Raw genomic sequence first — 22,201 nt, 5'->3', positions numbered from 1 at the left:
TTTAAATTTATAAGAGTAATTATTCATAATTACACTTAGAAATTCTTTATAGCTGTTCAGTGAATCTCAGTGGCTTAACATCATAACGTTGTTTTCATGGCACTGCTATATTGTCTTCTCTTTGTGGGTAGAAAAACTAAATCTAGAAAGAAAAAAAAATAAGCCAGTTTATTGTCAATTGCAAATTGATACAGCGAGAGAGGTGAAAACCAAACACTGACCTCCACATTTGCAGTTCACTTATGTCTCTGTGGACTGTGTCATTCCTTCATAGAAGGTGTAGTATTCTGTACTTACTAATATAATTCACTAAATTAAATCATTGCAGTTACCAATTACAACTTAAAGGTTTTGAGATTTTTCTTATTTCATTTGCCTGATGGGCTCATTTTTTTCTTCATTACAAACACCCTCAAAATTTCAAGGGCTTATAATGACAAATATTTATTCTTCTTGCTCATGGCTGCGCAGGTCAGTTGGGGTGGCTGTGCGCTGGGCTACGGGTTAGGTTTAGGTCTGCTCCACGTGTCTCTCCTTTTCCTTGTACTAGCAGCTCTCTGTACGTGTTGTTCGCATCGGGAATGTCAGGAGTGCGAGAGTACAAGCCAAACCACCCAAGCACATTTAAAGCCTCTTCTCATATTATGCCTGCTAAAATCCCATTGGCCAAAGCAAGTCAGTGGCCTAACCTAACATCAGTGGAGCAGGGTATATACTCATTCCACATGAGGAGGCTATGCAGAGTTACAGGGCGAAGGATCTGGATATCAAATCCTATTAAAGAAAAGTAGAAAACTGGGGGAAATAATCCATTCTATCACTGTAGGAAAGTAAGACGTTAAAACAATCATTAATTTGCTGATGTAAGTCCTATGGACTGTAAATATGGCAATGCTTTTTTCCCATGGGTAACTTAAATCTTCTTTGACTACTTTACTTTGAAGATTCTCCAATGCTCTGAATTTCTTTCAAGAATGCCCCTTTAATCGAATGTTACCATTTAATAGAAATGAACACAAGTAGAGATGCTAATGGTATTAATTGCCGTCTGTGCTTTGAGAAAGAGCTAGAATTACTGATTGATTGGAAAAAATTGAAAGGATAGATTAAAAGGGGATAAGGTAGAAAACTGCCTGTACAAAATAAAGTATTCTTGCAAATAAAGTGTTAAAGGCTATAAGTTAAGCACTTGGAATTTCAGTGAAGGGAACAGAGTTAAGCTAGATTAACTCATAGTATGGAGGCTGACTTCTGAGATTTAGAAAGACACCTCAGAAAGACATTAAAATATCTATTCTTACTTAGACAAGGAAGGAGAAAGTTCAGAAGTGGTGTGTTATAATCTCACGATTGCCTAGCAATCTAATTAAAGTCAATTTTAATATAATATTTTATAAGTAAGTACAAAAATGAGTTTGTACATTGGAATTAATGCCTGCTAAATAATGTAGTGGAATGAATAGTTCCCTAGAAACCTTTTTCTTCCTAAAGTGATGCTAGGTGTGTCTGCTTCATTTGTTAATATTTACTGTTTTCTGTATTGCCTTATTTCTATCCTTGAATAGGGAGAATCTTTTTATTTTGAAAGTGGCATCTTTTACAGCCTATGTCAGGAATATTTCATAGAGGGGACACAATTTACTTTGTTTGAGCAGGTTGGAGTACTATGGAAGCTCAAAGGAAATAGTGCTTTATTATGGCGTGCATTATTACAATTGTATCTCCTTTAACGGTATGAACAAGGAAATTAAAGGAGTAGTGTACGGCAAAGGTATTCAATATAAGTCCTAACCTAGTCTACTTTTTTGTCACAGAATTGAAAGTTCATTTTATCTCTGTTACATGTACCTGGCTTTATGAGCAAATGTATTCATGGGAATATATAAATAATTTCTGTTTTTTTAAACTTTGTATTTTTAATCATAGACCTGCAAGATTATAGACTCATAAGAAGTTACAAACATAGACGTAGAGGTCCCATGTACCCACCACCTCACTTCCCCTAATGGTGACATGTGAGATTAATTTTTAAATCATTGTCAGACCTTTTTTGCCCTCTTTAATAAGCCTTCTTTTTTCCAGATATCTAACTTTCTTTAAAGCGAGGGCACCTGTATTGTGCCTGATCCTCTTCAGCTTTCAGAATTATGAAGTATTATGTAAGGATCCTTCTGTCACTCTTGCTTTATGTCTTTAGTACATCCTTCTCCATTTTCCCAATTTCCAGATCGTACCATTGATTGGGAAGGGACTATGTCTCATCCTTTTCTGGTATATTTCTCCTCAGCAATCTAAAAGATGTATAAGCCCCATTTTACTCCTCATATTGAAGTATTATATTCAGTTGAATATTCAGATTTCTTGTTTTGAGTTTATTTTGGTGGTGTTTGAAAACTTGAGAGGATATTTTTTTTAACATCATCTCTTCTTTTTTTTTCTTTTAGCCTGAAAATGAAATTTCTTCAGACTGCAATCATGTAAGTATGGATTTTCCATAATTCACCTTATGTGCTTTATATATATGATGATAGATATTGGGATGCTTTTCCTGTTGTTCTGGGAAGCATAATGTTTTCTTAAATTCACTTAACAAGAGGGTGATTAACCTCATTTATGGTAAATCTATACCTACTCCTCTATTGTCGAAATCAGTAGGCTCTGCCAAATAATATTAATATACTTAAGTTTAAATTTTTCTTCAGTTACAGCTACCATATGAAATTGTTTCTTTGCATGTCAGGCTTACAATTGTAGAGTTTGTATTTTAAAGTTGTTTCATTTAGTCATCATACAGTCATCTACTGTGTGCCAAACACTGTGGTAGAAACTAAAGACACACAAATAAGCACCTTGAAGATAGAGACATATATTAGAGTTAGCAGATAAGAACTCCAGAGATAACTACGATTAATACATTCAATGTCATATATATGTGTCGTATATATATTTGTAATACATTCAGTGTCTATATATCTCCCCATATTACATACAGTCTGACATTAAAAGGAGAGTGACGTGAAATCAAATCTGTGCAAAAAGTACCAGGTGCTTCGGCAGAAACTTGTAAGAGTACAATGGGGACACAAGAGTGACTTTTGCCCAGGTGGGTTGATGTCAGGAAACACTTAATAGTGGAGATGATACTTGAGTTGTGTCTCAAAAGAGGAGTAGTTATATATCTGAAATCACTCTGTGTCCACATTATTTGATAGTTTGAATGGGAGACTGCAAGAATAGAGAAGCAGGTTGGCTGCCTAAGTTGACTACTTATTCTAAAGAAGGTCTAGATAGGTCAGAGATTTAAAGTAAAAATAAAACCACAAGAGTAGTAGAAGAAAACATGAACAGAGGGTAGGCTTTTTAAAACATGATACAACCTCAAAAACAAAAAAAAGATTTATAAATCTGATTGCATTAAAACCTCAGAAAAGGGGACTTCCCTGGTGGTAAAGACTTCACCTTCCAATGCAGGGGGTGCAGGTTCAATCCCTGGTTGGGAGCTAAGATCCCACATGCCTCGTGGCCAAAAAACCAAAGCATAAAACATAAAACAGAGCAATATTGTAACAAATTCAATAACAACTTTAAAAATGGTCCACATCAAAGAAAAAAATATTTAAAAAAAAACCTCAAAAAAGAGATTTGAGGGTTTTTTCCTCAAAAATATTACGTAAATTATGAAAAAATATTTGCAGTGCAGATGAAAAAGACTACATTCTTTAATAGAAAGTGCTGTTAATAAACATAGAAAACAGACATAAATAGACTATTCACAGGGAAAGAAAAAGATGTCCAGTAAACAACAAAAATTTCAATTCTTTCATAGTTTAAAGTGTGAAAATTAAAAGAAAAATGAGTGCACTGTTTTTATCCATCTGATTAACAAATATTAAAAATTTGATAAATATACAGTATTGACAAGCATATGGAGATTTAAGCATTCTCTAGCCCACCAGTCAATGGCTACCCATTGGCCAAATCCAGACCACTGCCTGTTTTTATGCATAAAATTTTATTGGAACACAGCCACACTCATTCAGTTACATACTGTAGCTGCTTTCCATGTTATAATGGCAAGGTTGAGTAGTTACAACAGTGACTATAGTTTCCTGAAAGCCTAAAAAATTTACTTTCTGGCCCTTGCGGGAAAAGTTTGCTAAACTCTGCTCTAGCCTATGGATAGGAATATAAATAAGAAAAACTTCTTTATAAAGCAGTCAACTTAAAATGATATTTGTTATGGCATTATTATGGCATTATTTATTAAGCAAAAGATTAGGAAAATATCCTCAAAACTCTATTAATAGACTGAATCTGACAGAGAGGAAGCCCAGAAAGAAGCTCCAGAGGGGTGGAGAAAGAAGCTGACCTCCAAAGGATATTACACCGCTGAAAATGGGGACAAATAGTATACAGAAAATGGAAAGATTGATGTCCTAATAAAGAGAGATTAGGGCATAGACACAGGAGAAGATGGACATCTACAAGTCAAGATGAGAGCCCTCAGAAGAAATTGGTACTACTGACACCTTGATCTCAGACTTCTACCCTCCAGATTTGTGAGCAAATAAATTTTTGTTGTTTAAACCACCCAGTTTATGGTATTTTGTTACAGCAGCCCTACCAAACTAATACATTTGGGTTGGGATGGAATGCATTATAATTTTTCCCATTAAAGTTTTTATTTTATTTTTATAAATTTATTTATTTATTTATTTTTGACTGTGTTGGGTCTTCGTTGCTGCGTGTGGGCTTTCTGTAGTTGCAGCAAGCAGGAGCTACTCTTCATTGCAGCACGGGGGTTTCTCATTGCTGTGGCTTCTCTCGTTGCGGAACATGGGATCTAGGTGTGTGGACTTCAGTAGTTGTGGCACACGGGCTCTAGAGCGCAGGCTCAGTAGTTGTGGCATACAGGCTTAGTTGGTCCGCGGCATGTGGGATCTTCCCGGACCAGGGCTCAAACCCATGTCCCCTGCATTGGCAGGCGGATTCTTAACCACTCTGCCACCAGGGAAGCCCTAAAGTGAATTTAAAATAGCATATAAAGCATCAAATACATAAGAATAAATCTAACAAAAGTATGTGAGACATCTCTACAGATAACTATAAAATATTATTCAGAGAAATTTGAACACCTAAATAAATGAAGAGATATATTAATATATACTATGCTAGTGAGTTGGAAGACTCAATATTATAAAGACGTCAGCTCTTACCAAATTACAGATTCTGTACGATCCCATTTTTGTTGTTTCAAAAAATAGTAAGCTGATTCTAAAATTTACATGGGAACACAGTTTTGACCAATAATAGCCAAAAGTCTTGAAAAGAACCAAGCAGAGAGAATTTCACCACCTGATTGAAGACTTAAAGTAGCAATAATTAAGGCAGTGTGGCAGAGGCACAGGGGTCAAAAAGTAGACCAGTGAAACAGAATGAGTCCAGAAACAGACTCATATATAGATAGACACTCGAATAAAAAAATCTTAATCCTTACTGCACACCATTCACAAAAATCTATTCTAGATGCATTATAGATCTAAAGGTGAAAAGTATAATAATAAAACTTCTAGAAGATAACATAAGAGACTATGTGGGATAAGCAAAGATTTAATAAATGGGAAACAAAAAGCAGTAAGCAAAAGCAAAAGATTGATAAATCAGATTATATTAAAGTTTGTTTCATTAAATATAGTATTAAGAGTGTGAAAAGGCAAGCCATAGAGAAGGAAAAAATATTTTAATCCTTATCTGACAGTATGTGCAGAATATATGAAGAATTCATACAAAGCAATAAAGAAAAGACAACAGGGCTTCCCTGGTGGCGCAGTGGTTAAGAATTCGCCTGCCAGCACAGGGGGACACAGGTTCTAGCCCTGGTCCGGGAAGATCCCACATGCTGCAGAGCAGCAGGGCCTGTGTGCCACAACTGCTGAGCCTGCTTTCTAGAGCCCGTGAGCCACAACTACTGAGCCTGCGCGTCTGGAGCCCGTGCTCCATGGCAGGAGGGACCACCGCGGTGAGAGGCCTGCGCACCCCAGTGAGGAGTGGCCCCTGCTCGCCACAACTGGAGAAGGCCTGCATGCAATAATGAAGACCCAACGCAGCCAAAAATACAAGATAATAAATAAAATAAATATTTAAAAGTCTTAACTATTAAAAAAAGAAAAGAATCCCCCTGCCAATGCAGGGGACACAGGTTTGAGCCCTGATCTGGGAAGATCCCACATGCTGTGGAGCAACTAAGCCCGTGCGCCACAACCACTGAGCCTGTGCTCTAGAGCCTGCGAGCCACAACTACTGAAGTCCGCGCATCTAGAGCCCGTGCTCCGCAACAAGAGAAGCCACTGCCATGAGAAGACTGCACACCGCAACAAAGAGTAGCCTCTGCTCACCGCAACTAGAGAAAGCCCGTGCGCAACAACAAAGACCCAACGCAGCCAAAAATAAAATAGATAAAATAAATTTTTTAAAAAAGAAAGAAAGAAAAGACAACAGAATAGAAAAATGGAGAAGATAAATTTAATCAAGGAGGTGAAAGATGACCTGTATATTGAAAACTACAAGACATTACTGAAAGAAATTGAAGAAGACATAAATAAATGAAAAGATATTCCATGCTCATGGGTTGGTGGAATTAGTATTGTTAAAATGTTCATACTACTCAAAGCAATATACAGATTCTGTGCAATTCCTATCAAAATTCCAATGACATTTTTCACAGAAATAGAACAAACAATCCTAAAATTTGTTTGGAACCATAAAAGACCCCAGATAGCCAAAGCAATCGTGAGAAAGAAGAAGGAAGCTGAAAGCATCACACGCCCTGATTTCAAACTATATTACAAAGCTATAGTAATTAAAACAATATGGTATTGGCATAAAAATAGACACATAGATCAGTGGAACAGAATATAGATCCCAGAAATAAACCCATGCATATATGTCAGTTAGTTTACAACAAAGGAGCCAAGAATATGTAGTGGGGAAAAGAACAGTCTCTTCAGTAAATGGTATTGAGAAAAGTGGACCACTGCCTTACACCAGACACAGAAATTAACTCAAGACCTGAGACCATAAAACTCTTAGAAAAAAAAAGGCGGTAAGCTCTTTCATAGGTCTTGGTGATGTTTTTTTGAATGTGACACCAAAAGCAAAAATAAGGCGAGGCTATATCAGACTAAAAAGCTTCTGCACAGCAAAGGAAACCACCAAGAAAATTAAAAGGCAGCCTACTGAATGGGAGAAAATATTTGCAAATCAAATATCAGATAAGGGGCTAACATCCAAAATGTATAAAGAACTCATACAAACAAACAAAAAAACCCAATTGAAGAATGAACAGAAGATCTGTATAAACACTTTTCCAAAAAAGACATACAGATGACCAATAGGTACATGAAAAGATAATCATCAGAGAAACCAAATCACGAGATGTCACCACAAACCCGTTAGAATGGCTGTCATCAAAAGGACTGGAAATAACAAGTATTGGTGAGGAGGTGGAGAAAAGGGAACCTTTGTGTACTATTGGTGGGAATGCAAATTGATACAGCCACTGCAGTGTGGAGGTTCCTCAAAAAGTTAAAAATAGAACTACCATATGATCCACTTCTGGGTATTTATCTGAAGATAATGAAAACACTAACTCAGAAAGATATGTGCACCCTCATGTTCATTGCAGCATTATTTACAATAGCCAAGATATGGAAACAATATAAGTGTTAAATGGTTAAGAAAATGTGTGTATACATATACATACATACACACACACAGACACAATGGAATATTATTCAGCCGTAAAAGGAAGGAAATCTTGCCACTTGAAACAACATGTATGGACCTCGAGGGCATTATGCTATTGAAATAAGTCAGACAAAGACATATACTATACGATCTTTCTTTTATGTGGAATCTTAAAAACAAAACAAAAGAAACAACACCAAGCTCATAGATACAGAGAACAGATTGGTGGCTGCCAGAGGTGGGAGAAATGGGTGAGCTGGTTTTTGTTGTTGTTTTAGTTAAATAAATTGAATTTTTAAAAAATAGAAATTGTTCCTTAAGATACAATATAACTACTGGATGGACAAATTTAGGATAAGCCCTTAATTAAAAACAAAAAGAAAGAAAGAAAGAAAGAAAGAAAAGAAAAATGGGTAAGATACTTGAACATCCATATCCTAAAGATGATACTTGAATGATCTACAAATAAATGGAAAGGTGCTCATCCTCATTAATAATCAGGGAAATGGAAATTAAAACCTGAGTGAGATACTAGTATCTACATTCACCATTAGAATTGCTAAAATTCAAAAGACCGACAGTGTTAATACCAAGCATCACTGTGAATATAAAATAAGGGAGCTTTCGTGATCGTTTCGGCAGCACATATACTAGAATAACGGAGTTTTCAAATACTGTACATGTAAGGAACATTTATAGCAGCTCATAATAGCCCTGTGAGTAAACAGTTAACAAAACCTTTTTTTCCCCTTCAGGAGAATTTCAATCCTGTTAACTATGTAGCTCAGTTCCCTGGTGACCTAATAAGGGTAAAATACCAACTAAGGTTCAAGGCAGTATTACTTAAGATAAAAATGACCCTGATTGGTAAATTCTATATGGATTGGGGAAAACTATAAATGAATTATAAATACTCATTGGGGGTGCCATACTATAGGTTTCCCTGAATGTGGTGACTCTTGTACCTGGGTGTGTGTGTTCCTTGCAGGGATCCTGGAACTATGCCCAGAGGGCTGTTTCAACAGATAATGGCTCGCATGGGGCTTGAGGTTTCTAAGCCAAAACTACCTCTTCCAGTGCCTGTTGGGAGTGTTGTCTTCTCACACCTGAGCTGTCATTTGGAGAGAAGATACCGCCAGATGGCTACATAGACTGTTGCCATGACTCCCATTGGAGAGGAACAATTGATGCTGCCCTGCTGACTGACAATTTGTGGTTCCTGTCTTTTATCCAGCACAGACCTTTCCACAAACTCCAGACTCCAAGTGCTGATTTCACGTTTCTACGCTGTCTCACAGTCATTTCTAGAACTGAACTCTTGATTTTCTACCTCTAAACCTCTCTTGTTAGAGTCTTCCCAATCTCAGTTCTTCCCATTGCTCAAATCAAAAACCTTGAGTCCTCTTGTCCTCTTATATCCCACATTCAGTCTGTTAGCAGCCTTGCTGTCTGGCTGCTCCTTTTGAAATGTGTCCTGAATCTGACCATTTTCACTTGTACCCCCTGGTTCAAGCCATTGTCAGTTCTCTTTTGTGCTTCTTTAATAGCCTCCTAAGTAGTCTCCCTTCTGCCCTTGTCCCTCTACAGTCTGTACTCCGTGCTACAGCCTGAATGATTCCTCTAACAGTCAGGTCGTATTACGTCTCTGCCCAAAACCCCAGAAGCTTTTTTCTCACTTATTAAACTCCCAGGTCCTTAACAGTGGCCTACAACACATGCAGAGAGTAGAGACCTGCTCCTTGGCCTCTTCTACCACTGTCCGCCTTGATAACTCTACTTAGGCCACAAGCAGCCTCCTCGCTATCCCTCAGATATTCACAGAATGTGCCTGACTTGGGTCTTTTGCATTTGCTGTTCATCATGGAACAGTCACCTTTTCAGGATGTTCATTTTCCTTGTCCCCCTCTATTAAAGCACCCCTCACCCGTCACTTCAATTCTTTTATACTAGCTTAATTTTCTTTATAGCATTCAATACCTGATCTATTTATTTGATCATTTGCATATTATCTTTCTCTCCTTCATACAGTGTAAACTACTTGAGGGCAGGGATTTTGCCCTTCTTTGCTCACATCTGTCTTGAGTGGTGCCTGGTATATATTAGCCACTCCAAAAAAAAAGAAAAAACTTGAATGAAAAATATGAGAAAATTTCCAAGAACTGAAGGATGAGTTTCTAGATTAAAAGTGCCCATGAGTGCCTCACACCATGGATGGAAATATAACCCAAACCAATTTTAGGGTTCTGAAAAGAACCCTGGGAGTAAATAAAAGATCTCAAAAGCTTTCAGAGACAAAAATAATAATTAAAGTACTGGGAGTTTGAGTAATATGATACTTCTCATTAGCATTACTGGAAACTAGAAGAGAGTAGACCAGTGCCTTTAAAATTCTGAGGAAAAATTATATTTAGTCAAGATAATACAAAATAGACATTTCATACATAAAATTTTTCAAGACATTTACTACCCATACATGTTTTCTCATAAAGAGAATACAGCAAGACAAAGAAAACTAAAGAATCCAGTAATTAGTGCATCAGCCTAAGAAAAAGCAAAGGAATTCCAAGGATGATGGTGAAGGATGACACGTGTGCGGAGGCTTAGATGGCAACCAGTCCTGACTGAAGCAGGAAGACGGAAGACTCCAAGAGGAATGTCTCACCTGAGAGATCACTTGAAGCATTTGAACATTTTGAGAGATTTGCTTTTCCAGTGAAGAGATGGGAGATTAATTAGTAATGGGTATATCGAAAATAGGCTTATGAAATAAATGACTGTTAACTATATGACAAACTAAAAATTGAAAGAAATATAATATTCTATATGGCTCATTATATATAGTATTTTTACATAATCAATAACGTAAATACTGAGTATCTAATGGCATTATGATTTAACTATATTGGGAGGATTGGGATCAGGAAGAGGGTGTAAGAGTTCATTCCTTACCTTCTATAGTATAAAGCTATTATACAGTATCTAAAACTAACAGGTCAGGAAGTAGCAATTTAATAGCTTAAAAGTATGGAGGTAATTACCATAAGAAAAAGCTAAAAGAATTGTCTCTGGGTAATGAGTAGGACTTTAGAAAGGGACTTTGTGGGGGACTGCTTGTTTGTTTAGATTGACTACCTTTGACTATTTAACTAAACAGACAGCTTTGATTTTAAAAATTTTAAGGATGAATGGAAGAGTAAGTAGATTAAATAAACTTAGACTATACTTTAAAGGAGCTTGACTGTGAAGGAAGAATTTTCCTTCATTCCAACTCATAAGTCAGACAGAGAAAGACAAATATCATATGATATTGCTTATATGTGGAGTCTTAAAAAAAAAGGGTACAAATGAACTTACCTACAAGAAAGAAATAGAGTTACAGATGTAGAAAACAAACTTCTGGTTACCAGGGGGTAAGGCAGGGGAGAGGGATAAATTGGAATATTGGGATTGACATATACACACTACTATATATAAAATAGATAACTAATAAGGACCTACTGTATAGCACTGGGAACTCTACTCAATTCTCTGTAATGGCCTATATGGGAAAAGAATCTAAAAAAGAGTAGATATATGTATATGTATAACAGATTCACTTTGCTCTGCACCTGAAACTAACACAATACTGTAAGTTAACTATACTCCAATAAAAATTAAAATTAAAAAAAAGAATTTTCCTTCACTCCCCACACCCAAATCTTGTCATTATTCTAAATAAATATCTCAAATATATCCCATCTTCTCCCATCCAAAAACTCTTGCCTTTTAACTGGCCTACTAACCCCCTCGGTGTAGCCCTTCTCTATACAACCAGAGTTCATCTTTTGAGTTCTCTGATTAAAATTATCCATTAGTCTCTCATTTCCTTTAAGGTAAAATCCAGATTCTTTAATATCAGCTATAATAGTGTGATCTAACACCCCTTCTCCCCTGATCTTTCATACCCTCAACTCCAGCCATTCTGAACTGTGGGATTCCCAGAAGTTATCATTATTCTTTCTGTCCTTTCTACCCTTGCAGTCCTAGAACCCCAGTCTTCCTCAGTTCATCTGACAAAATTCCTTCTTACTCCTGGCCCGGTATAGCTTGACCACTACCAGCCTCACCTATCCCTCCTCTACAATCACTGTGATATGTTCTTTCCTTGTATTCCCATAATATCTTCTGCATGCTTCTGTTACCACATTTATCACACTGTGTTTTTATTGCTTATTTTCTTCCCAATCGAACTCTTCCATCTTTTGTTTCCTGTGGTTGAGCTTCTTGAGTACTAAGACAGTGGCTTTTAAAAATTTTTTTTACTTCCACCTGTCTCAACTTTGTCGCCTAACACAATACTCAGATTATAGTAGTTACTCAGTACATATTTGGGGGAGGGAGTTGGGTGTGTAGATGGATTCAAAGATGAGACTCTTAAATTTAAGGAAATTGAAGCTGAAATACATCATGCTAACCAATAGTATTTATTGTCAAATTGCAGTTATTTTTCTTAGTTGATTATAGCCACTCAGAGGAAAGGACACTTATCAAATATGGTGTAAATAATCACCTCTCAGTAATCAAGTGTAATGTGTGTTTATCTGTTTTCTAGAGGAAAATGTACTTGTGGCAACCTATGTTGAATTCCCTTTTTACCTATATTCCTGAAAGAGAATAATAAAGCATTAATAAGTCATATTAAAAGTGAAAGACCAGAAAGTAGATTAATGGTTGTAAAGGATGGGAGTAGGGAGGATGGCGAGTGATAGAACAGGCATGGGGTTTCTGCTGGGGGGATGAGAATGTTCTTGAATTAGAAAGTGGTGATGGTTATGCACCCTTGTGAATACAGTTGACCCTCGAATGACACAGGTTTGAACTGCACGGGTCCACTTATACACAGGTTTTTTTTCAGTAGTAAATACTGCAGTACTGCAGGAATCTGAGCATGGGGAACTGTGGATGCAGAGGGCCCCCTATAAATTATACTCAGATTTTCAACTTCACAGAGGGTTGGTGCCCCTAATGTGGCCGTTGTTCAAATGTCAACCATATACTAAAAAAACACTGAATTGTACACTTTAAAATCGTGAATTTTATGGTATGTGAATTATAACTGAAAAAGTGAAAAAAAGACAAGAGGTAGAATATTTAGCATTAGACAATAGTATCATACTTATCTGGGAGGAGTCCTGTTCGTAAGGAAATTTACACCTATTATCAGAACAAATAAGGTTCCAAATTAAAAGTTAAAGACATTCAAAAGATCTAAATGATTATCTGAATGGTTTTTGTCAGAAAATCTGTTTCTAGCCCAATCATAGGACATCTGAGTTTGCATTAGATAAAGTAAGGAAATACTCTGTGGTTTGTATTTATTTTTTTTGACATTTGTTGCTGTTCACTCCAACTCTAAGTACCAAACAACTTTTTTCTTTCTTGCATTTTCCCTTTTTTTCTTTCTTTCTCTTTCTTTCTTTTTCTTTCTTTTTTTTTTTTTTATATGGAAGAAATGCCATTGGGTCACCTGCAAGTCACTCAATAAGGAGGACATTTTTAATCTGTCTTTGGTTTGATGTACATACATAATCAGAATGTGTTGCCTTAATTTTAAAATATAACATTTAATTACCATGTAGTACTGACTTAGATAGATGGTAATAGATAGATAAATAGTAAAATATATTTGTCCAGTTCTAACCACATCTTTTGAATCATGGGATCTACTTCTGAGGAGCCAGGAGGCCTAAGGTGCCTTCAGTTAGAACTAAGCTTCTCCTATATCTATTCTCAGTTTGGCCTTATATGTGCTATTGGTTGAACTTATCATGGTATAGATTTGTTATTTTGTTGATCCATTCAACAAATATTTATCAATGCCTATGTGTTGCATGCACTCTTCTAGGCACTTGGCATATAGTAGTAAACAAGGCAAAAGTCCCATCCTCTTAAAACTTTCATTATAGATAGTAGCCAGATTCTTAACCCTTTTTCTAAAAACTCACTTATTGATGATAGTTGGGCGATTAGAGTTTTTTACTGCTTTTCTTTGTTTTTTGGTTTTGAGGAGGGAGGAGAAGAAATCCTACTCATCCTTTATATTTTATTTCTTCACAAAATCTTCCTCAGCACTCTTATGGGGAATTTACTGCCTGTTTTTGTGTTGTTCCTAATGCACTTTATATTAGCTTCTGTTCTGCTTCTAAAAAGCAAATCCGGTCATGTCACTCCCTTATTTCCCTTTTAGTGACTCCCCTTTACTCTTGGGTTAAAGTTCAGATATGACTTACAAGGGCTTTATGATCTGGTCCTGGCCTGTGTCTCCAGAGTCAATCCTCCATTGGACTTTCAGTTCGTCTAACATGCCCTGCTTCCCATTCCAATGAGCTTCCACGCATGCTGCTTTATTTACTTAAAACAGTCTTCTTACCCTTTTTAATATGGCTAACTGCTACTAATTTTTCAGATTTCATCGTAGATAGCACTTTCTCTGGTAAACCTTCCCTGACCAAACCCCCTACTGCAGTGTGGGGTACTCCTCCCCTGTACTGCTGTGGCACCTTGTGATGCCATTAACCAAATACACATTACCTGCTATTACCATAGCCCCCACTGGACAGTGTTTGTCTTTCTCCTCCTGTTTTAACCCCCAGTTCCTAACACAGTATGTGCTCAAATATTTGCTTCTGTTTCCTGTAATAACCTATGAAGCCCTTGAGATTAGACTGTGTGTGGTACATCATAAGAAGTGCTAAGCAGATGTTTGAATGAATCAGTGAATGAGTGATTGTATTCTTTAGTCTTGGAGTGCAGCCATCTGAAAGAAAAGCTTGTGAACTGCCCCTCCACCCCCCAAACCTCTTCATGTTCTACGTCATACAAAGCCCCTGCTCTGTCTCTCCATCCGAGCAGAGTTTAAGAGCTCATTTTTGCTACTTTTCAGGAATTGAATCATGTATTGAAGTTTTTTAACTGAAGCTGCAAAAATAAAGCAATATTCAGCCCTCGCCCATGAATAGTAATGGATTTAGAGATTTCATAGCTTAAGACATGTTAAAACAGTTGTGTAAAATAGACCTTATCGTGTATATGTCAAGTTGAGGGTTTTAGAGGAATAAAGAAAGATGTGTCAGGAAACTAGACTCTGGACAACACTCCTTCATAAAAATGATGTGTGAAAAGCACTGTTGATTGTGAAATCTGCAACTAAACCTACCAATTCTTGAGCTTCTGGGTTAGACTTTTTGATTTAAGAATTTTGCACATACAGCCTATTTATATTTTCTCTGAAACCCTTATCAGGAATTTTCTTTTTAATTATTTTCCTGACTTAAAAAAAAATTTGTCCTTAAGTAAAAAGAGAAAAATGTATGTCCGAATGGTAGTGTTTTATTTTGTCTGCACATTTTTTCCTTTTATCTGTATATACAGTGACATTTTATCTTTTTGTTTGTTAACTGAAGTGTGAATATGTTTTATCTGACTCTGTATAATGGAATTTTATCATTTATAGTTAACCATTGATGTTAAATTTCATACTATTCTAACTGGAGTTTTTTTGGCTTTTTTGTTTTGTTTTTCTCTTATACCTAGTTGTTATGGAATTATAAGCTGAACCTAACTACAGATCCCAAATTTGAATCTGTGGCCAGAGAGGTTTGCAAATCTACCATATCAGAGGTAGGTTGTGAAAGAAAGAATTTTGTGCATATTTAATGACTTAGAAGCAAAAATTACATCTGTTGACCAGACCAGTCATTAAGGGAGGAATGACTGATTCAGTTACTTTACTTTTCTTGGAATTAACATATGTCTTGGCTCAGAGATAGGCTAAAGGGGTGTAATTAGACTTCTTTTTCTTAACATTCACCTACACTTACAGTAGGATACTGTTCGTTCAGACAAGTTGGAAATCAGGCTCTTTTTGTCCCCAAATGGAGAATACAATCACTTCTGTCATCAGTCAGTGCTCTCACACATTGTACAATCTGCTTATGACTGAGGCGTATCAGAATGGTTTCCCCAGGAGGCTGATAAACATTCCTACGTGTTTTGGCTATATGCACTTGGACCAGTTGAACCACAGGGCATATGCTTCAAATAATAGGAGTTAGCATTAAAAAGGTTTGTAAAAAGATTGTATATATTGTTATAAATGGATATTGAGTATAAAAACAAAAATAATTACTAAAAATGTATAACATTATATGGATGCTAATTGGTGATATTTTTCAATCATTTCTCTTGGCTCAGTGTAAATATCAAATAATATTAGTGAAAATTGTGGTATTGAAATTTTTATTTTAATTTATTTTATTTTTTAGAATTAGTGATAGAAATTCCATGAAGCTGGGGATTTCTTCATACTGAAAGAATCACAAAGAAAATAGTTGCTATTTTTTTACCTCAAAGTTAATAATCACAGATCTTGCATCATATAGATTTGTCCCCAAACTACCCTATTGATGGCTTAATTCAGGACCATTTTCTCCTGAGGTCTTAAGGAAGACTCTACTCCAACCATATAAGTCCTCAGCTTGTGTTCCTAACTTTCGTCATTATGGGATCTTGTGGAACCTGTCTTCTTCCTCAAACTTTCTACTAATGAATCAGATATGATTTATTCTTTTAAAGCAGTGACCTTTCTTCATATGCGTTGGGGCTTCAGAATAGAATAGCTTATTTTAAAACATTGATCTTCAGCTTCTAGGTTCAGTATTATGCAGCTCTAACTCCCTCTGTGACTCGTGTACATACCAGTTTGAGTGCCATGTGGAAATTTAGCTCATAGACTATGCAGATTCATCGGAATAATCTCCCCCTTTGCTGGTTTTATCCATCTATATTTATAAAATGAAACTGGCTTCCTTGTAATGTACATGTTATGTTATGGCCCTCTTGTAACCTTTTGGGGTGTTGTGGTTTTATAAAAGATTAATGTAACAGGGACACTTCTCCCTCCCTAGAGGGAGATTTACTGGAGTCAAGAAAATTAAATATCAGGAAGAACATAGTTGCCAACAAAACATTTTATTCTACATCTCCCTCTTATCTTCTTTCTTAATTTTGGAATCCTTCCAAGGAGGAAAACAACATCATAAGAATACTGAAGACTGCCAACCAAACTTTTTATTTACTCTCCATGATTGAGTCAAATATTGCCTGCTTTTCTCCTGCCTCATGTCAAAAGTAGAGTGACTATAGCATTTTTTAATGGCACCTTAAGAATCTGCTCCCCAGCCACTTCAGAGTTTACTCCCATTCATAAATATGTTGACGATTTAATGCTGTTTTTTGCTGTTAATCTTAGAAATTTCTTTTATTAGACTTTTATTAGACTTCTCTCCAATAGAGTGGTTGAAGAAAAGCATACACTTTTAATTCAGACACTACATCTGGTTGTAATTGGTGGCGAACAAATAGGTGTTTCAGTAAAATCTCAGGTGATTGAAGCTAAATATACATTTAATTTCTTATTGAGGCTCCAATTCAAAATGTCTCTTGGTCTTTCTTCAGAGTTTTAAACCATTGATTGCCCAGTATTAGAGCCTATACGAATACTTCTACTTCATTGTTTTAAAACCCAGGTGTCTGCCACTAGTCCTGTGTTTTTCATGCAGGGTTTTTCCAGTGGTTGAATTACAAATGCTGAGATTCTCAAGCAGCTATTTCTCCTTTCACTTTTGAAACTTACCTCTGTTTTGTTTTTAAAAAAATCACAAACAAACAAACAAAAAACCCTTTTCTTGGAAATACATTCACGGCCCTCTCTTTAGGCATCACCCAAAAAAAAGAGCTCAATGTTAAGCTGAAAACATTGCATTCAGCTTGTTGACTGTGGAAGATCTCTGCTGCCTCTTGAAGCCAGTGTGAGGCTATTTAAATTTCCAGGTTTGCTTCTTTAAAAGTAAACACGATTTCCTCTCTTGAACTGAGTCTTTGACTTGCTCTGGAGTTAATCCTGGGGTTAGACATGAAGAGACCCATCGGCCCATAGGACAATTAGTATGTGGTATATCCTTCACCTAGCACCTTTTGGAAAAGGAGATTGTATTTATCTTATCAAGTGTACATGGTTACCATAGGTGGTGTAATAGTAGAGAATGGTCTCTGTTGGTTTCAAAAAAACCAGTAAAATATTCCCTTCTCATTTTTTTTTCCTTCTCATTTATATTGGAAACAGACATTTACATTTGGCTCCTTCCTCTTGTCAAAACTGCCTTTTTTTTTTTTAATTGCTCCAAATGCAACAGGCTTTTTCTAAACAACCTTCTCTGCTTTATAATTGAAGCTTAACACCCTGTAAGTAGATTTCACTTTTTTATGCCTGAATTTCAACATTTTGGGGCTATTTTCCTTCATTAGCGCTTGTGATTTTGTGTACTTTGCAGGAACACTACCCATGTGGAGTCACGCTGTGCTTGATCCACTAGATCATATGTCTAAACCACCCAAATTAGACTTGCAATGGCCTTCCCCTTCCCAAACTTCTTGCCAGACTGCACTGAACATCATTTTTTAAAAATAAATTTATTTGTTTATTATTTATTTTTGGCTGCATTGGGTCTTTGTTGCTACGTGCGGGCTTTCTCTAGTTGCGGCGAGTGGGAGCTACTCTTTGTTGCAGTGCGCGGGCTTCTCACTGCAGTGGCTTCTCTTGTTGCGGAGCACGAGCTCTAGGTGCGTGGGCTTCAGTAGTTGTGGTTTGCGGGCTCTGGAGCGCAGGCTCAGTAGTTGTGGCGAACGGGCTTAGTTGCTCCACAGCATGTGGGATCTTCCCGGACCAGGGCTGGAACGTGTGTTCCCTGCATTGGCAGGCAGATTCTTAACCACTGCGCCACCAGGGAAGTCCCTAAACATCATATTTAAACATATTTCTGTTCTAGACCACAGTGTTGAAGCTGGGATTCTACTAGGTTCAAAAACATATGTCCAAATCCATAGTTAATTCAGAACACATTAATGTCATGTCAAGAGGTAATAGTACGCCTTCCTCCCTCCCTCACCTTGGTCATTAGGTTTACCTAACATTAATAGTTTGCTGTGTAGCTTGGCTTGGGATATGCAACTAGACTTTAGTTCTGCACCTGTTTTTCAGACCTATTCCTTAGACTAATCTTCTCACTGTCCATTGTGTTCTTTGCATGGATAAAGGGACTTCTCAGTAGAATCATTATAAAAAGAGCTGTCAGAAGCTCTTTTCAATAAATATGTTTTAATCAACTTTCTCAACAAAGCTGAAAATTTTTAAAAAGCTCTTTTTACTCCATTTAAACATGAGTTCTACCTAAGCATTGTATATGTATGTATTTTCTTGCAAAGCATATTAATCACGTATTTCCTAGAAGGTGCAACGATCTGAGTAGGCATGGCACACGATTTTCTTTAAAACACAAGCATTTCTAAGTGTTTTCCTTTTTCTTCCCCGGAAGAAGAAACAAGAAAATATCATTCTCTCTTTTGTAAAAGTTGTTTGGTAAGAGAATAGAATACTTGTGTAAAACAGCCACTTTCCTTTGAGCAGATCAAAGAGTGTGCTGATGAACCAGTTGGAAAAGGTTACTTGGTTTCCTGCTTGGTGGATCACCGAGGCAACATCACTGAGTACCAGTGTCACCAATACATCACCAAGATGACAGCCATCATTTTCAGTGATTACCGTCTGATCTGTGGCTTCATGGATGACTGTAAAAATGACATCAACATTCTGAAATGTGGGAGCATTCGGCTTGGAGAAAAGGTATCTACCACACTGCCCTCACCAAAGGGGTCTTACAGACTCGATGGATGAAAAGCTTTGTATGACTGGCATGGAAAAATTTAGGGCTAGAGGTAGACTTAAAGCTGAGGTCCAGACAGCCCCAATATCTAAGGCTAGTTGGCCTGTGGGTACACTTCATCTGTTTGTAACAAAATGTTTCGATACTGTATGGGGGAGTAGAGGAATTAATATCTGCTAAGATTAGTGTTAGCTTCAAAATGCAAAACCAGCTGCTGGTTACCTATAAAGTTCCTCTAGAAAAGTATTCAGTAGTCCTGTGGGAAAAGTAGTTGGATTAGGAGGGACTCAAGTTCTCTAACCTTTCTTTGCATATACCTCACTGTTGCCATAAAAAAAATTACTTAGTAAGCACACCAGTATAAAAGAAGATAATGTATTTAAAAATTAGAAAATTTAAAAATATGGAAGGTACTTTTAGCTTCTCAGAAGAAAGCTACTCTGTAAATGTGATATATGTTATGTTCATCTCAGGAGAACTAGTTTTAGTAAAGACAGGAAAGAAAATAACTACCTAGGTTCTTCTTCCTTAATTATATCTGATCTTATTTTTGTCCTTATTAGTCTGTTGTCCAGAGGGTCACAATGGAGGTTCAGCCAGGTTAATGCTGAATTCGTTTGCTTAGCAAAAATGAAAGAACTCCTGAAAAGTAGCAGATGCCGGTGGGAGAGGCAGTCTGAGACCTGTGTATGGCATCAGCTATTAATTGCTGCTGCTCATTTATCTGCTGTTCAGGAAGTACAAGAGAAAGCAAAACCCATTTGTGCCTTTGCCCTCTGTTCAGAGCACTGTGACTTGCAGGCTTCCATCCCTGACTGGGGGGCGTGGTGTTAGAATTCTGGAACTGCACACACCAGTTCAAATGAAGGTTTGAGTGCTGGTTATTGTCTGGCTGTCACCAAATACCCTTTGCTTCATACCAGCACAGGGTTCGCCCTTTCACAGGGAACCTCTGAGTTGGTCTTGAGAGCACTGTGAACTGGCATTTAGCTTTCAGGCAGCTAATGAAAGGCCAGTTTTAATCAAGAAGGGTGATTCTTCACTTTCCCAGCACACTGCAGAAATGGAACAAAAGCATTTAAGTCACCCTGATAGTTCAGGAAGCGCCTCTGACTTTATTTAGGGTGTTGAGGGTTATATCCAGTTCCAAACCTCGCTCTTAAAAATCTTCATATAAGTGTAACAGACACACTTTTCAGGAATCAGTGATGACACATTTTCATTTTTGTGGTTAGTGATCCACGCTGTAGAGCAGACCATTACAATTCACCTCTCTTTGTAGTAGTTCTTCCCTATTGCCCACCAAGATAATTGCTGGTTAGCTTCCCACTAGCAATCTGAATTGTCAGTGCAAAACCTGCTTTCAGCTGCGTGTACAAGTTACTAAGTCTGCACTGACTTGAACCATGGTAGAATATAACAGTGCCAGAGCCCAAAGATGTGGCAGTGAGGATTGATTTTTCAGCTTAGTTAAAATAACAAAAAATGTTTCCATGGACCATCCAAATGCACATTTCTGTCATTTTCATCTTTGGCTCTACCTGCCAGTTAGATGAATTTCTTTTTACTCCAGACCCCCACCCTAGCACCCTAGAATGACTCATGCCTGCACTTCTGAAAAAGCATGTTCCTTTCTATGTAATCCACCCTATTGCTACAGCCAAGTTTTAAAATGATAGCAGTCTGTCCTCAGCCCTTCTTTGCCTTTTTCTAACTATAGTTTACTTCTCTGAAGCCAAGTTATTTAGTTTTGAAAATTATCCTGAAAATTTATAAAGTCAGCTTCTGACCACAGAAGAGAACACACTCATCAGTTTTAAATTTGTTGCCCTGAAGCTTGCAAACTCCTCTGTGACTAGCTTTGAACTCACCTCCAAAGGCCAGAGGAGAGAGGTCATGGTTAATCTGTTTATACCCTGCCTCTGTATGAACATATAAATGTCATAATTTCAAAACTATAATGATTTTTTCAGAATGTTAATATATGTAAATTTTTAGAACAAAGACTATATATTTAATAAAACCTTTAGAATTTTCTAAATAAATATTTTTAAAATGAAAAGGCAGATCTCCAAAAGTAAATGTAAATAATTATATCATTTGAAGAGAAAGTAGAATGTGGCATCCAGTACAGGAACTTAATTGCAGACAAGTGCCCCATATTATTACTACTTTTATACTTTTCACACGCTAGTTTTATCATTTTATCCTTTTCTGCTTTTAACCAACTACTTTGAATAGTTCAGACATTCTTTTTCTCTCTTTACCTATAGAGGTAGATCACAGAAGACATTACAGATGTTGAAATGGAGAATGGGTTAATAGCAGAGATGAAAACTGAGTTCTTGCCCACCTTTTTGTGATTAGTGTTATCCTTCTCTGGTCTTTAAAAAAATTTTTTAATAAGGCAAGGTGTATGGAGAAGAAAAAATATTACCTATTGAACTGCTAAAAACTGATCGGGACCCTAGTAATAGTTTGTTTGTTTGTTTGTTTTTTGTGGTACACGGGCCTCTCACTGTTGTGGCCTCTCCCGTTGCGGAGCACAGGCTCCGGATGCGCAGGCTCAGCGGCCATGGCTCACGGGCCCAGCCGCTCTGCGGCATGTGGGATCTTCCCGGACGAGGGCACGAACCCGTGTCCCCTGCATCGGCAGGCGGACTCTCAACCACTGCGCCACCAGGGAAGCCCAGTAA

The 22,201-nt window shown here is 37.1% G+C and overlaps 1 protein-coding gene across 4 annotated transcripts in view; it reads left to right on the top strand.

Moving 5' to 3' along the window:
• The window catches only part of GLG1 (golgi glycoprotein 1), a 148,144-nt gene that overhangs the window by 84,963 nt on the left and 40,980 nt on the right, over positions 1-22,201 (top strand). For 3 of the 4 annotated variants that reach the window (XM_089902423.1, XM_022583202.3, XM_089902425.1), the window contains exons 2-4: positions 2,445-2,477; positions 15,319-15,405; positions 19,250-19,465. In XM_089902423.1, coding sequence (XP_089758549.1) covers positions 2,445-2,477; positions 15,319-15,405; positions 19,250-19,465 — 336 coding nt within the window. The remainder of the gene's footprint in view (positions 1-2,444; positions 2,478-15,318; positions 15,406-19,249; positions 19,466-22,201) is intronic. The other variant, XM_089902424.1, reaches the window with a different exon arrangement.

The sequence above is a fragment of the Delphinapterus leucas genome, chromosome 20 (assembly GCF_059928025.1).
Source record: "Delphinapterus leucas isolate spDelLeu-1000000601 "Yukka" chromosome 20, BTC_Dleu_Yukka2, whole genome shotgun sequence".
NCBI lineage: Eukaryota > Metazoa > Chordata > Mammalia > Artiodactyla > Monodontidae > Delphinapterus > Delphinapterus leucas.
The sequence above is the reverse complement of the archived record's forward strand: the minus strand, read 5'-3'. Positions and strand labels throughout refer to the sequence as shown.